Source organism: Lepidochelys olivacea, assembly GCF_965140295.1.
Source record: "Lepidochelys olivacea isolate rLepOli2 genome assembly, chromosome: 8".
NCBI lineage: Eukaryota > Metazoa > Chordata > Testudines > Cheloniidae > Lepidochelys > Lepidochelys olivacea.
Genome location: NC_140418.1, coordinates 61,228,633 through 61,246,290, shown reverse-complemented (window position 1 = coordinate 61,246,290; position 17,658 = coordinate 61,228,633). Strand labels below are relative to the sequence as shown.

Here is a 17,658-nt window from a genome sequence, read left to right as displayed (position 1 = left end):
TCTGCACAATCTAGAGAACATATTTCCTCTGAGGAGTATGTGAGAGCCTTCAGCTGTTATTGCAAGTTGTGTTACTACTTGGTTTACGATTTGAGTCATGATTAGTCATTTCCTATTGGCTAATGGAAAAAATCTTGGTTCACAGATCTTTTTTTTTCCACAGCTTATATTTAATTATAATTTTTTAATGTTGCTTTATGTGGTAATAGGACATGAGTCTTTCATTTCTAGGTTGCCGGTTGAAACCCTACGTCATCTCTGATTAATATGATTCCAATATGTAATTGTTATACATCTAGTCTGTTCCCTTTACCTATGCATGATTGTTCCCCATAGACTTTGACTAATCTAGTTTTAACTGTCCTAGGTAATGGGGCTTCCCCACTTTTCTTGGGAAGCTATTTCCCAGTCTAACAAATTTCATTCACAGAAAGAGATTTTCCTGTTCAGCATCTTTTTTTTTCTTTTTCGTCCAGTTTATACCATTGCCCCTAGCTATATCCATCTCCATCCCTAATATATGGCCCCTTCAAATACTTTTACAATTATTACTACTAAATAATTACATTATAAGCTCTTTGGGGCAGAGACCTTCTTTTTGTTCTGTTCTTGTACAGCACCTAGCCCAACATGGTCTTGGTCCATGCAATACAAATAATAATAATAATGATCCCACCCTTAATTGTCTGTTAGCTAGGCTGCACAAATTTTAGATTTCCAGATGGTGTAAATTGGTATGGCGATATTCAATTTAGCTATGCCAGTGTATACCAGGTGATGATCTGAATTTAGTTAAGAACATAAGAACGGCCATACTGGGTCAGGCCAAAGGTCCATCTAGCCTCGTATCCTGTCTTCCAACAGTGGCCAATGCCAGGTGCCCGAGAGAATGAACAGACCAGGTAATCATCAAGATCCCCTGTCACCCATTCCCAGCTTTTGGCTCATAGCCATTGATGGACCTATCCTCCATGAATTTATCTAGTTCTTTTTTGAACCCTGTTATAGTCTTGACCTTCAAAATATCCTCTGGCAAAGAGTTCCACAGGTTGACTATGTGTTGTGTGAAAAAATACTTCCTTTTGTTTGTTTTAAACCTGCTGCCTATTAAATTTCATTTGCTGGCCCCAAGTTTCTGTGTTATGAGAAGGAGTAAATAATACTTCCTTATTTACTGTCTCCACACCAGTCATGATTTTATAGACCTCTATCATATCCCCCCTTATTAGTCTCTTTTCCAGGCTGAAAAGTCCCAGTCTTACTAATCATTCCTCATATGGCAGCCGTTCCATACCCCTAATAATTTTTGTTACCCTTTTCTGAACCTTTTCCAATTCCAATATATCCTTTTTGAGACGGGGTGACCACATCTGCACATAGTATTCAAGATGTGGGCATATCTAGAGGCATTTACATAGAGGCATTATGATATTTTCTGTCTTATTATCTATCCCTTTCTTAGTGATTCCCAACATTCTGTTCACTTTTCTGAATGCCGCTGCACATTGAGTGTATGTTTTCAGAGAACTATCCACAATGACTCCAAGATCTTTCTTGAGTGGTAACAGCTAATTTAGACCTCATCATTGTACATGTGTAGTTGGGATTATGTTTGCCAGTGTGCATTTCTTTGCATTTTTCAACACTGAATTTTGTCTGCCATTTTGTTGCCCAGTCACCAAGTTTTGAGAGATCCTTTTGTAGCTCTTCACAGTCTGCCTGGGACTTAACTATCTTTAGTAGTTTTGTATCATCTTCAAGTTCTTTGAATCTTTCCTGAAAGGTCATTCTCTCCGGTCCTTTAACATTTCTGCCTTTTCTCCTCTGAAGTCTCTTCAGTTTGTTAGTCTCCTCTTGTAGTATTAAGGCACCCAGAACTGTTGACAGCCAAACTGTTTTTCTCTCTGGTGGCTATTCATTGCCTATGTGCAAAGGAGCATGGTGTCAACCCTATTCCTAATATGCAGATGCTGATATCATATTTACAAATCCTCATCACAATCCACCACCTTGTTGGCAAGCTCAGCAGAAGCACCACCAGCACTGGTCCCTCAAGTGATGTTGAAACTGCGGAAATACTGCTGCAGTGGGCACTTTAAATACTTACGAGAATGTGGGGAAGTTTTCACTACCACTATCTATGTTGCACCTCTTCTATAGATAAATACAGAGGCTCACTATCCAGGGCTGTGAATCCAGCACAAACAATAAATGCCTAAAAAAAGAATAGGTACTTTTTCTTGTTTCCTCCTTTTAAATTTTAAGTATTGCATGGTACGAAAGCTCTCAACACACAAGTTTCCAGAGAAATCCTAAAGTACAGGACAGGAAGTATCTTGTGTAAGCTAATAGATCTGCTGTATTTGGTCAGGAACATGATGTAAAATAATATTTATATTTTTTACTTATCAGATATTTTTTGTTCTGCAATATCAAGTGTTCTTCCTATTTTTGCTCTCTGGACTAGGCCCAGGACAAGAGGATTGTGCAATTGGTGTTTGCCTGCAAATTTGCCTGATCTCTTTTAAAAAAAAATAAATAAATAGTATTTGGTGTTTACTTGAGCTAAAAATCAAGGGTATGGATATTTGCCAGACAGAAATGTACTGTATCAGGTACCTGGGTCAGGGAAAGTGCTCACTGGCAAAAGTGAAGGATCTGTATTTTCATAAACAATTTGACAACTTTCTTATTCTTAACATGTTATTCCTTTTCCCTGAGCCATGACTTTCTGAAATGAATTTGTTGCTTGACTGGCTCTTTTCTATTTTAAAGGTTTTGAAAGGACAGTTCTCTTCTAAACAATTTACAGAGCTGGGAACAGAACCCAGGGCTTCTGTTTAAGGGCCTGATCCAAAGCCCACTGAAGTCAATGGGAGTCTTTTTATTGACTTCGTGGGCTTTGGATCAGATACCAAATTTGCTGTGCTACCTTGAGCAAGTCACTTAACCTGTCAGTGCCTTAGTTTCCCCATCTGTTTCATGGGGCTAGTAATACCTCACAGAGAGATAGTGACAGTTAGTCTATGAATGTAGGAGAAGCACTTTGTGATTGTTGGTTGGAGGGCCCTATAGAAGTGCAAAGTATTATTATACAGCTAAAATGCTGTTTGTCAACTAGGTTATTAGTGTATTGAGTTTTTGACAAAAGTATCTGTTACCCTAAAGTTTTTTCTCCCTTGGGATGTGGGTTCAGTTCTCATCTCAGGTTACTAGAGACACTGAGGTGGGTGATCAGAGGCCTTGTTTAACTCCCTACTGAAAATTCCTCATGCACAAAGCCAGAACAACATGTCAGGTTTTTGACTAGCAGGAATCCAGGACTAAAAAAGGAGGGAATGCTGCAAGTTAGGTATATTAGCAGAGGCATCTGGGGAAGGTTGTTTAGCAGTGGCTGGTGCTGTGTTTGATTCTAGTCATTGCCATTAGCCTATTACTTTCATGAACACCTAAAATTCACACAGGAATGGAAACTACACCAAAGGAAAAAGCAACCTTTCTGAGATATTCAGTTAATCTGATTAACCAACTTTTGGACTCAGGACATGAATACCACAAACTTCACAGATCTCCAACAGAATTCGTCAATTTTACAACTTGTCAGAGCTGCCCAAATACAAGACAATACTACACAGACACAACACATTTGGGTGGTGCTACAATAATATAATAGAAGACATATGAGAATATGGAGAAGATGGAAGGAGGTGATGGAAGGGCGGGAAAAGGGAAGGTATGGTTAGGTAGAATGGAGGTCCGTTGTTCCTCTCTACATTTTTTTTGATCCAAGCATATCTAGAAAAAGGATTCAAGTAACTTCAAATTCATATAACTGATCTCTACTGCATGACAGTATTCTTTTTTTAGCTGCTAACTCAAACAGGTCTGAATACCACTGATCTGTGGTGGGCATTAGCTCATCATGAACTTGGTGGTCATTGTAGCCCTCAAGAACAAAAGTCTTTTTGTGTGTGGATTTAAACCCAGATTAGCAGATAAATATCCTAGGATATAATTTTTAGCAGAGTTTTTGGCTTCTGAAGTAAATCATTTATTTTAACTCTTGTGTCTACCTCTTTCCACTGCTGCCTGACTGTTGGACAGTCCCATAATATATGCATCCTGCTCCTTTTTTCTTTAATAGAGTGCCATCGAATGTCAGAGGATAAGGCTACCCCTGTGGCATCCAGAACATTTTGAATAAAATCTTTGTTACATCAAGCATAGCCTGAGATCCACAGAGGAAGTTTTAACATTATGTAATATGCTCTGCCATTGGGGATTTTTATGGGCTGTGATAAATCCCCTTCCCATACTTTCACAAAGAACTCCAGATTAACAGAGTTCCCTGCCATTAACAAAGTATACATAGTTGACACGGGCCTGGGGAGTTTGAATTATTTCTAAAAGTTCGCAGTAGTTCTGGAAATCTTAGGCTGTGCAGGCCAAATAATATGTTAGCAAGTGTCTTAGCTGTAAATACTTCCGCTCTGCTGAAGGGTCAGATCATAGCACTGCTTTAGTGTTAGAAAAAGGAGAAAGCCCTCAGCATTGACCAATTGGGAAACCTATATGATGTCCCTGCTCAGCCAATTCTTCCAAATTATAGGTTTGTTCCCAATCTGCAAGTCTGAGTTCCCCACATAAGCATTTTTGCATGACGGTGAGGACAACATTGGTACCTTTTAGCTGGGATAGCCTAGCCTTCAACCTTAGCAGAGCCCCATTGCAGGCAGTTTAGTTTTCTCTACTGGACAAAAAGAGGAGCTGAGGAAACTTGCAAGGGGATACAATAGTGGTTCAGTCCACCTATGTGGAACCAGACTGACACCTGGGACATGATGAAAGCATGAGAGCCGATGGGAGATTTGATCATGTAAAGTAAATCATCCATTGTGAGCTCTGTAAAGCTGGTGCTATCCTTACTATCTTCATTTTTTGAACTTCAAGTTCACGTGTGTTATTTTTCTCAACTTTCCACCATGACCCACTTAAATTGCATACTTCATCCAACACTTTCACCTCTGAGGTCAAGAATGCATTGCAACAGGGTCAACCACATGCTACCACAGTTGCTGCATTTGAAGATGGTAATGTCCTTTCCTAAATCCAATGACTTGTAAAAGCAAAATTACTGCTGATGGGGGATGGAATCAAGTGCAACTGAAGAAAAGAAGAGTCCTGAATCAATAAGCCATGTAGGCTACAGCCCAGGACAACATGAGCAGCAACATCTAAGATCTGTGCCAAAGCCCCTTGAAGTGAATGGGAGTTGTTGACTTCAACAGGACTGGACTAGGCCCTTAGTAAATAAAAAAGATATGCAAATGCTTGGTCAGAAAACTTTTGATTATACTCAGTCATGAGTTACCCTAGGACCCAATGGATACTTCCTGCATGCTTGGGCCTGATCCAAATCACACTGGAGTCAAAGGGAGCCTCTCCAATGGATGAGGCCTGTGTCTGACACAATCTGTGCACATAGTTTTGTCAGTTTGCACCACGCCTGCATGGTGTGGGAGCACAAGCTTCTTAATTCCTGCTTTTAGGTGCAGATGGCCAAGTTGCGACACTCCTCATGTCAGCCCAGTGCCACTGAAAGGGTTAATTCTTGCCTGCCTCAGAGCTATTTTAAAGAAAGCATGCAGTACAGTTCCTTGCCTCCCTCTTTAGCCCCCCTTTCTTGCATGTCCTTTCTTTTCATTATTTTGATTTTCCTTTGACGTCTGTGGATGTCTAAGAAACACACCAGCTAAATAAACACCCAGCTCCACTCGTAAGTGCATTTTCCATATAGGTCAGTTGACTTTCCAAGCCCTATAAATATTAGATTAACTTTGGGTCCTCTGAAAGCCTGAAGTTAGGATCAGATCCAAGAATGCACATAACTTTGGTCTGTTTTAAATCTGTAGTGCAGAAATGCAGCAAAATATTCAGTTAAAATACAAAGCCAGAGAGCTGGCTTGGAAAGATAAGCTAATTGACAGAAGTATTTATCTTGAACAGGAATACTTTTAAGGGACCATCATATAATTGTTGTCCATGTGTACTTTGTAGCTTATGGAAACTCTGATCTTAATTATTATATTCAGGAAAAATTGTCTACCAGTTCAAAGGAGCCTCATTTTAAAGTCATAACTAGAGAAAGAGTGTAGCGCTATCTTCCCCCAGGTTTGGATTCTGGTCAACCATCATCTCCCATTTTAGGGAGCTCAGGGGTAGTGTTGAAGAGTGAATCTACAAAACTGCATGAACGTCACTTTTTATGACATGTTTCTAAAAAATATTGGCCACAAATTTTTCCACAGAGCCTCCTAAAAATTTCCAGTTTCTCCAAGGTCAAGAATAGAGGGGCCCATTCTGTTGGCATGGTAACCTCTAGAATTAGGTCACTACACATTTGTTCATGCGTGCACGCAGTTCATGTGCACCCATGAGGAGCCAAGAAGTAACATGCTGGAGGAGACTCAGAGGAAACCCTTGTTAACTTTCTGCCACCAAAATGAAGATAAGGTTGGGATGGGTTTCTCTGATGTAATTTGCTCCCTCTCTGGTACTGTCACTCTTGCCAGAAATGGCTTATCCTGAAGGTTATAAAGATACTTCTGAAGGGTGATTTATTTATTTATGTATTTATTTGTTTTACATTACACCCAAGAGATATTTAAATGTCTGAATGGAGGATGTCTATAGATTCCCCGACCTCTAGAAGCTCTTTTATAAAGCCATCATTGCCCCATAATTTCAAGTGGCATGAGTGAAACAATGTGCTTGTTAATATACTCAATATATTTTTCAACAGCTAAGTATAAATATATTTAGGAAAAACACTTGATGTAAGTTTATTTGCCAAGTGGCGTGGCCTCCTTCTTTGGTTGTGGTTGGGAATAAATATTGCTGTTTAACTGTGTAATGTCCCCTCCAGAGTTCTGACCAGGACTTACACCAACCACAGGAGGAATTGTCCCCTGACGGTCTTTCCCGGGTTTTACATGGAGTTCAGGGCATGCTGGGTGTTTAGTTGAGTGCTTTGTGGATAGTGTGTTCATACTGTGTAGCAAACTACTCTAATTTAAACTACTATTGTTGTCTAGCTCCATACTTAAACCTGTCCCTGCTGTTGTAATCAGAGTAAGGTTTCATAAGACAAGGAGCAGTGAGTAAGCGGGGTCTCCCTGTGGGGATAGAGACTCCATTAATGCCTGGGGTGTGGAGCAGAGACTACTATTTGTCTTCTCTCACGCAAGTTAGAGTTCTGAAAATGTATAATTCTTTTTTGAATTTGAATTCTTTTTTGCCTCCTTTTTAGCCAATTCAAATTTCCAGAAATTGTTCCAGGTGTCACAATGGAGTCACAACCTTTTCAATTCACATCTCTGGTGCATACAGAATAGACATATGAGTGTTAATTGAGATTTTCAAAGTCAGGCACAGGATCTACCTACATAAATGGAAGATGTTTGGCTAAATCCCTCTGTTTTTAAAATCACAGCCACCATTAATGGATACCTGCCCACATTGGAAACACGACCCTCTACCTGGAATCAAACCCTTTTAGTTATCTCAGTGATATTTAGAGCTTTGACTATACTCTTCTGCAGGACACCGGATACACCTCAAGACCATAGACTTCCCATCACCAAGATGTATAAACACTCTCTTGTCAATAGCAAGCAGAACTCTGAACCACGCTGTCAGGAAGCATGGCCGGTAGCAGAGCCAGTCTTTGAACAACTTAACACGTACAGCTTGCCTCTAGTAGACTGCCTGATTGGCTACACGGTCTGGTTGGTTGGAAAGGGCAGCAGCTCTTAAGTCCAGCAGCAGCAGTAGGTCCATGACTATTTCAGGCATTTGTTCATAGTTGTGATAGCTCCTGTGTATACTCATTCCTAGTCCTGTCTAGTCTGACTCACCTTGCTCCTGGTTCTTACCCTTGGCTCTAATTCCTGGCCTCTAACACTTTGTTCTGGCATCTTGTCTCTGGTTCTGGTTTTGATGCTGACCTCTGACTCTTAGCTCTTGACTCTGTGACCCTTGGCTCTGGCATCTGCTCTCTGCTTCCTGATTCCTGTCCCAACCACTAGGCTCGAGCACCCACAAGCTGGTTACTGATACAGGTTGACTGGTGCTCCAATGTCAGGGCAAGCTCTAGTGTTGCAAATGCCAAACATTTAAAAAAATCATGAGGTTGGCTTAAAATGAATGAGAATCTTTAAAAATAACAAATTTGGGGGCTTTTTATTTACCTTCTGGTTTTCTAATGTTTAGGGTCTGTTTTGGACATTTTCAAGCTCTCCACAGCTGTAAAATAAAAGCTGAGATTCTCACCGAGTCAGTTGTCTCCAGGACTTGGACCTTTTAAAAAATAAGAATGATCAAATATTGTCAGGATTTCATCACAAGCCTCACAACTCTGCTATAAGGATAGTAACAGGTCTCCTCTCCCTCATTTAAGATAGTTAAGACCTGGATCCCCAGCATCACTTTATTCCTGCAGTCATGGGTTATGCTTCTAGCACAAAATGAGTGCTCAATGTGATGCAGGCCCGCTAGAAGGCACCTAAACAAAGCAATAATGGAAAGGTTGCAATAGCTCAAGAGCGCTCCAGCTTTAAGACCACCTCTCCCAGGCCTGGCTTTAAGACCACCTCTCCCAGTCTAGAAGGTCTCATTCCCTGCAGAATTCCTCCTACTGCCATTTTCAGCCCTTAACAGCCAGTCAATTCTGCAACACCAGGAATTCAGTAAGTAAATCTGCTTGCGGAGCAGAGCACTGCATTGTCTCCACTAAGCTGCACCCTATGATTTTGCTTGTGGTGATGAGTTTCTAAGTAGAATTCAAAGTGAATAGTTTGGGACCTGGTTATCTGTCTCGTTGTGCTAGTCTAGGCAGTAAACTATCTGTAAACAGTGGAGAGGGCATTCTCTGTCAAGGCCCTTCTACTCCAGAGCATGCTCACACTTGATCTGCCCCACCTGGAGCGACTAATCACATTCACAGATGCTCCAAGGCCCATTTTTTTTTCTCCTAGGCATTTGGAGAAGAGGTTGTGTGCAGTGGGAGTCTTTCTTTGCTAGCTGGATCATTGCTTGGGGAAGGAGGGAGAGTTAACTATTCAGCTACTTGTGAAAGGAATGAGCAGAACAGTTATCTGTTGTCCTTGGATACGGATATAAAAGTACCAATTGTAATTATTATTATTGTAAGGATGCCCAGAGTGCAGAACAAGTGTCTCCCAACACAGTAACTTTTTAGGCATCAAAAGAATAAATACAATTATTTCTCAAGGGATATGGCGATGTTAGTAGAAACCTCCCAGAAAGCCCTTTAGGTATTGCCATACTTTACTAGTGTCCACATTGCTCTTTGTCCAGTGGGGATGTTGTGGGAACTGTGGAATAGGTACTGTTGGATTCTCACAGCAGACTGGTACAGCAGCAGTTGGAGTGTGTGTGTGTGTGTGTGTGTGTGTGTGTGTGTGTGTGTGAGAGAGAGAGAGAGAGAGAGAGAGACCCAACTATTTTACTGAAAAGGTTTTGTAATGTGGATACACCAGGGTGGATTTAATTTAAATCAAATTGATTTAAATCACTAGTCAGGAAGACTCTATTTAATCATGGATTTCTACATAAAAGTACATTCTTGTTGGTTGTTACCAACCTGAAGATCCTGCATGTTCAGACATGTTCCTTTCATCATCTTCAACGCAGCTTCCTCCTGAGAAGAAACATTTCTCATGATGTTGTTTCATTCGGGCAACTAGGCCTTGCATTTCTTTGTTGCACTGTTTGCATTTTGCACACATGCCTGTCTTACCCACAGGTAGAGGAACGTCATTAAAATATTCCCAAACTGGGTCTCTTTTATGGCCAGCTAGCATTACAGGTTTTCCCTTTTAGTGAGAGAATGGTATGGTAGATCTCAAATCAATGAAGGCTACACTCAGAAAGACCTCAAGGCTTCTGGAATATGCTGCTTGAACAGTTTCACTTTTGGTTCTACTGCCTGTCCCTCCCTTCTCACATTTATCTCCAGACTTCTTCTCTTTGTTCAGATCCGTTCCACCCCCAACAATCTTCTATTCACTGAACTTTTTGAAACTTTGCACTTGTAGAGAGAGGTAAAGGATTGACTCTGTACACACATTTGCAGAGGGACAATAGGGTTGAGGTCTATTATTTCTCACCTCTATATATTTTTGCTGTTAACAAGCTTGTTATCTTAAACATGACATGAATATATTGTCTCATACTATAGAATTAGAATTTATCATCCCTATTCCATGATGAGATATCTTTGAGCGACAATGTATCTTAATTAAAGCTATCTTTAGATAAAATGCTTTTTGAGAAAGAAACCTAGCAAAAAAATCCAATTCTTTTAAATTTATTTTTTTAAATAATTGATTTTTAGCCACCCTGGGGTACATTCAACTGTTGTAAGAACAGTGTTAGCAGTGCTTAGCGGGGGTGCTTGTCTAGTGAAGAAAGACCCTTATCAGAGGCATAATGTAAGGCTTTGTCTGCACTGGAATTTCAATTTCATTGGCAAAACTTTTCTTGTTCAGGGATGTTAAAAAAAACCAACCACACACACCCCTCCCCCCGAATGACAGAAGTTTTACCCACAAAAAGCGCCAGTGTGAACAGCGCTTTGTTGACTACTCTGTCAATACTAGGAAAAATTAGTACCCACCTGACAACAATCATACAGCTGTATTGCTGCTAGCAACAATGTAAACACTGGCAGTTGCAGTGGGGGAGGTTTAGATTGGATATTAGGAAAATCTTTTTCACTAAGAGGGTGGTGAAACACTGGAATGCGTTACCTAGGGAGGTGGTAGAATCTCCTTCCTTAGAGGTTTTTAAGGTCAGGCTTGACAAAGCCCTGGCTGGGATGATTTAACTGGGAATTGGTCCTGCTTCGAGCAGGGGGTTGGACTAGATGACCTTCTGGGGTCCCTTCCAACCCTGATATTCTATGATTCTATGGCCTAGCCAAGGCTGACAGTGTTTTTACCTCTGTCACTTAAGCCTGCTCTGACCAGGTTTTCATGATCTGGGGCTCAGATCCCTTAGGCTTCGTCTGAAGTAGCAGATTTGCAGCTGTGCTGTTGCTATTATGCGGGTACTAATTTTTGAAGTGCAGACTCATCAGACCTGATGGAGGAATAATGCTACTGCCTATTTCTCCTCCAGCCCCAGTAAGTAAAGGTGTGTGTTCCATTTAAAAAATGGAAATGGACTGATTGCTCTTTTCTAATTGGTAAATCCACCTGTGATATCATTGGACATGGCCGCAGATCTATGTGCCTGATTTGTGGGGCATATTGCCCACCAGTGTTTAAGCTGGGGCTGGTAGGAGGAGGATCACTTTCTCTTTTGTGTGCTTTATTTTTCCACTGATTTTTAAGCTTTCCTTGGTCTTGCAAACTTTGGGAGGCTTTTCTTTGCACTAATCAAGCTTGCATGCCTGTCTGCCTTTTTTTGTTTTAGGGACACTGCCAGTTCTTATCCTAACAGCTTTATCAAGTGCTAGAAATTAAGATCCCACTTGTAACAGAAAGGTTGCTGTAGAATAGCACCCATTCCCAATATGCTCTCCCCTGCCTATCTGTCCATTGCTAGATAGTGTCTTGTGTAGCTAGATTTTTTTAAAATACATGGAGTATAGGCAAGACAAGTTGTTAGGAAGCAAAAAAATATATACTCAGAGAAATCTGGTATCAAAATAATTTATTTAAAAAAAATTCAAAGACAACTTCCCTGAAGTTTTGCTGTCCTCAAGACAGGATTTGTGGCATTCCTGGCATAAATGGGAGTGTTCAACACTGCCTTAGTCTACATAACGTAGTATTATACAGCCCCTGTTTGCTATGGGCCAGATTCTGCCCTTCCTTTCACTGCATGAAACCCCACTGACAGAATTTGGCCCTGTATAGCGTAGTTAACTACTCTACACCTCTTTGAAGCAGAAGATGCTATGTATCCCTCTTTATCTCTTTGCACTATACAGTGACAGTGTTTGGTGTCACATGGAAGACCGATGCATCTATTTGCGGCTGTGAAGGAACCAGTATTAAGAAGTGAGTGAGTGATAACACACAGCCAGTTGTTTAGGAAAAAAAATAAGCAATCAATTATTCAAAGCTGTCCAAATTCCCAGAAATGTTTGATTCACCGTGCTGCCTCACACCTTGTTGACTTTTAAAAGAGGCAGATCTGATCTGACCTACAGTATCAACGCTTTCAGTGTGACATAAGGAGTCTGACAATACACCGTGCTATGATAATGCATGGCAATACCTTCTCTCTGCACTGTTCACTGATGGAAAATGTATCATCCCTGGACACTGGCCAGCAGCTTTCCTGGCTCCATCTTCTAGGCTTCTAACGTCACTATTTACCACTCAACTCTAAACCACCTTAGGCTAGATTTCTGTCCACTTTTTCCCCACTACATCTGGGCAAACCTTCTGTACATTCAGGATTTCAGTCTTTCAGGTTATGGAGCTGCTAGGACACATGGCCTTCTTCCTTAGCAGGTGAAACAGAATTCTCCACTTCCCTTCCCTTCAGAGTTCATGTCTCTTGAGGCTCCCTGGTAAACTGTGACTGTTTACACAGTTCCTGATAGAATTCGGACTCCAAAAATCGTGGGTACGCATTATTCTCCATCAAGCTGTAGACTCTCTTCTGTGCAACATTGAAGCAAGTGTGTGTAGCTTCTTGGATATTCTGGGCAATCATGTTCTTGGTTTGAAAGTCTATGTTTATCTGAAATAGAATGCAGGAATGTGTTACTGAGAGTGTTCACCTCAAGCAAATACCATACACAAGTTAGATAAAAGTGAGATTTCATTAACACTAAGGCCCTGATACTGCAGCCTTGAGGCAGACAAAGCTCCCAATGAAGCTACTGAAGGCCTCCTACCTAGAGATCAGATCCCTAGTTTTGTAATAAGGAACATTTTCTGAAATGTATTGCACTATAGGGCAAATGTATTGCACTATAGGGCAACTGAAAAAACTCAAATGATGACAATCTTATATCAATGATGATGCTCTTTAAATACACTGTAGACTTTAATGACTTCTGCTGATGTACTCAGGCTGAGGATCTGACCCAGAATCTCTGTGAAAACACTCCTGGCCCAATTTTCCAACATGGGAAACTGGGATGAATACATTATGGTATCAAGGTAATATTTGGATGTTAATAATTAGCATTCAGGGACATAAATGCATTTTGGGAAACAAAATTTCAAAACATGGGCCCACAGTGGACATGGGGATGAGAGAGAGTCTTGAAGTGGTGCTTAAATTGAGTGCTCAGTACTAGCAGTGATGGGTTTTTTAAAACCACTTTTTACCTCTTTGGGAGCCTCTTTTTCAATGAAGTCATTGTAGATCTTTTTAGCCTTGGATCTCCGCTTCTGTGGTGACTTGATTTTCTTGAAGTCTTCACAGGCCAGCCAGAAATCGATGTTCTCCTCGCAGAACTCTGATTTCAAAAAAGTTCGAAAAGCTGCAAGACCATCTGGGGAGCAAGAAAAGGGAGAAATGTATGAGCTGAAAATATTCCAAACAAATCTTGCATTTTCCCCTACCAAAAATATATCTGCTTTCTTTCAGAGTTGTCAGAACACTTTACATAATTGCCTGTGTATATAAAGTATATATTTAGGATCCTACAGTTTGCCAGACTCTTTTTAAATAACTGAAGCTATTTTTGAAGAAAAAGTGCCAAAAATGAAAACCATGTAAAATCAGCACACTTCCTTTAACATACTGCTAGGCTTAAAACAAACAAACAAAACCTCCCCCAACAACCATAAAACAAAACTCCTCATTATACAGTTTCTCTCCAGATCGGAGTTCTAGTATGTTAATCTTTAGACTGGAGTAAATATTTACGACAGAGCTATAAATCTCTGGAAGACATTTGCAATGGAAAGAATGACTCAAAGTTGATTATCAAATGCTGATTTTTGGGGGGGGGGGGGTTGTTCAGCAATTAAGTGGTTTTCTTTGCAGAGTGGCTGTAAAACCTATAGAACCTATAGCGGATTCAACTCTCATAGACTCTATTGCAGGATCAAGTCCACAGTGGCTTAATGTGTATATATCTAATAGCACTGGAACCAGGATTTGTCTTGAAGTAGATTCCTAAGTGCACAAAAATCTTTGATAAAGAACATACTTTTTATGAAGTGGGGCTTTGGGTTGTTTAAAAAATAGAAGTGTCTGAGACCAATATCAAGCTGCATGCATGAGGTTGTTCAAAAGGCAATTTATAATTCTGATATACATGGAAAACCATTGCTTATTCTTATCTGAGGTAGCCTTTCCTATTACAAAAACCTACGGCGAGACCATAACACGTTTATATTTTTACATTGATTTGTTACTCTTTTCAAATTAACTTACATTTATTAGCTAGAAGTTCATCAAAAGCTTCTGACCACAGCTGGGCTTCTTCAGGAGAAGGTCTATATAAAAGGACGGAGAACATTAGTTAGATTGCACGGCATATATTTCTGTTTCTTGCATATTAAATATTTCAGATTCGTTTGAGTGAAATTTGAATATTTAAGTTACCTGAAGTAAGCGTGTTGCTTTCCTTTTTTGTTGGACTTTGTTTTTGTAGAAGTGGAAGAGTTTTGCAGGAAGTAGCTCAATCTTGTTTTCCAATCCTTAATGCTAGAAGAGAGAGAGGAAGAGGGGGGAAATACATTAAAATGAGCTAACTGAAACTATCCTTCCAGCTTTGCACGTTTTGATCAGAGATGGGACTGATCCTCCAGTCTATAAAGAAAATGCAGAATTTCCCTTGAAGTTGCTGGTAGTTTTGCCTGCTTAATAGCTGTGGGAGCAAGCTCAAAATTTTTTTCTATTTCAAAAAAACCAGGACCCAATCCTTCTATTTCAGTCAAAAGCAGTTTTTCCACTGACTGGAGCAAGAGAGCCCACAGTGACTGGAAAGTGACTAATTGTAACTAAGGCATCTGTGAATTTCATAACAAGAGGTGTGCTTTTATATCTGAGGAACACAGCACACTGACCTCTGTTCTTCCCCAGTACTATTGTCTGTACTCAGTAGGAGTTTTAGCTGAGTGAAAACTATTGGGTGGGGGGCCTCCTGGTGCTCAGATATTTAGAAGACCCTCTTCAATTGTGCATCAATATGGATTTGGAGATTTAATCTCTTCCTGCTTGATTTTTGGAAGAGCCAAAAGCTGGATCTCCCCAATCTAAAAGAATATATTTTCAAGTGGGGAAGTTACTCCAGTTTAGGGCCACATGGTGAAATCTGTGGAACAGGTGAGATTAAACTCTGCAGCGGTGGCACAAAATCATCTCCACTAGCCTCTATATGAAACTGGGAATTACAGAATAGTTTTGTCCCTTACATTTAAAATATTATGTCTTATCCAGATAGTGCAAACAGGATATTTATTATAAACATAATAATGGAAGATTTTCAAGTGTTTTTGTTTTGCTTTGGCAAGGCGCAAACCCTGTAAAAAAGTTTAAATGACAGAGCCATTTGAAGACACCAATCCAATGTGAAATTGCACAGCTTGCGCAGTGAACTAAGAATGGGAGAAAAATGTGCTTACATTTTCACCGCTCAAACGTGAACTGAAGTGAATCATTTCTGCACAAGATCTACATTTTTTCTGAGCTACCACTGAGTTATATTTCTCATCAAATGATCAGTTCAGCAAATACAGGATTTTTTGCACATCAGGGTTTTTGCAGTGGAGATATTTCTCCATTTTTAAAAACTCCTTATGATATCAAATACATAAATTAACCCACTCTTGCACTGCTCACATATTGCACCCAAAGTGAGTTTTAAAAAAGTCAACTCTGTCAAATAGCTTAACGAATAGTATAAATGGTTTCTCTTTTTTCCTACTGAGATGCAACCTCCCTAGTTTGAATCATTGTTCTGAAAGCAAAGGGTAGCTCTTCATATAAACGAAACCTGCTATAAATATATACACTCACATAGTTCTCTTCATCTTTCCTTTCTTCTCCTCGTTTTGGCAGCTGCTGGGAGTTCTCTCCATTTGTCCACAGTCGTGCTGAAGAGCAAAGAAGATTGCACTTTGCATACTTCTTTTGTTTTATCCCAGGACTGATTTGCCAGCCACTGCAGTAGCCTTTTCTTCACTCAGAAGTTGAACTTGAAGAGCCAGAAAGGCAGCCTCTCTTTATAGAAGGCAGCAGGCGAATGGGTTGCGTTTCGGTTACACCTCCTGAGCACGCTGATTTGCTTGTAGGGAAGCACGCCAAAGCACACTCCCCTGGCACGTCCTTAAAAGGCTCTTACACTGAGTACAGTGCTGACGCAGTGTTCCCTTTTGCTTTATGCAGTCTTCTCTTGCAAAAAACCGGTCTGGTTCCTGCAACCGCCTGCCTGCAGATTCCAGCAAGTTAGAGAGCTTTTTTTTTGGCTGCTGTGTGTGTATGCACAAAGCTTGAGTACCCTGCACATTTGAAGGCAGAAGTGTAGGATCAATGACTTGGCTTATTATCCGACAAGGAGAGAAAGATAATAGGTAGTAATAGTGCAAGGTGGGTCTAGCTGCTGTGCTTATAAAGTTACCCCCTTGGCCCCACCCCAGCCCCCCCAAAGGAAAACATACCTTGAAAAGGGCTAAGCACATTAATACATTTCTATTACTGGATTAATATGTTAACAACAATAGCGCTAACAAAATAAGATTTGCTACTGCACTTTCAGCAATCTGAAAGTAGTCTGGAATTGTCTCGCTAGTGTTCTACAATTCATTTTTAAAATGCCAGCTAAGCTAAGCAATGCCTCATATTTCTCATCAGTTTACCCTTGTGTCTGGTAAGGAGAAGATGTACCCGGATCACTGCTGAACCATCTGCATTCCTAACATTGTCCCTTTGGGACTAAAAGGTTACAGTTCCTGTGATGCAAAAAGTTTTGCACTTGGAAATGTTTGTGCAACCTCTGCTTGTTCTTGTTCTAATAGATGCCTGAAAGTCTTTTAGGGGATCACAATGACTTGGCATAGGAAGGGGCTAATTCTCTCTAGTACCTGGTTAGGGTTAGGCGACAGGTTTATGTTCAGTTCTATACATTAGAAATTCTTTTTTATAACAACCCATATGCTAAACCTGTTTTTGTTTTCCAAGAAGCCAGTTCTTTTGAGAGTGCACAGCCCATTAGAAAGAATAGAGGAGGATTCTAAGGCCAGATTCAGGTTCCCTTACAAAAGAAAGAAATGGAAATTTTGAGTGTACAGTACTCTCAGTGATAACTTGAACCAATTTTTCCCCCTCATAATCATTATGAACATATAGATGTAAGCCATGCCTGCACGGTGTGGCACTCTGTCCCCCACTAGTGGTGGCAAGGCCAACTAAAGATTGGTGAGCCTGCTGCAGCCTTGGCTCGTAGACCTGGGTCTTTTAGCTCATGCATTAGAGGGCCAGGCTCAAGTATTAAGATCCAGAGATCTCAGCTGCCACTCAGAGTAGGACTGAGTGCCAAACCTAGCAGGCATGCCTTCCATATGCTTTCATAACTCTGCCATTTGCCAATCAATTGTGCAAATTACTGCTGGTGCATGCAGCTGTAATAGTTTATCCCTATGCCTCAACCTTTAGCTA

General features: G+C 40.5%; 1 protein-coding gene across 1 annotated transcript; it reads right to left on the bottom strand.

The window, feature by feature from the left end:
- Positions 1–11,722: 11,722 nt before the first annotated feature.
- LOC311524708 (regulator of G-protein signaling 2-like) lies at positions 11,723–16,236 on the bottom strand. The gene is made up of 5 exons (XM_084636072.1): positions 16,021–16,236; positions 14,605–14,706; positions 14,434–14,495; positions 13,377–13,543; positions 11,723–12,780 (listed from the first exon to the last, which is right to left on the bottom strand). The coding sequence occupies exons 1-5, from the start codon at positions 16,125–16,127 to the stop codon at positions 12,586–12,588; spliced, it is 633 nt and encodes a 210-aa protein (XP_084492198.1). The 5' UTR covers positions 16,128–16,236; the 3' UTR covers positions 11,723–12,585.
- Between the last annotated feature and the right edge of the window lie 1,422 nt (positions 16,237–17,658).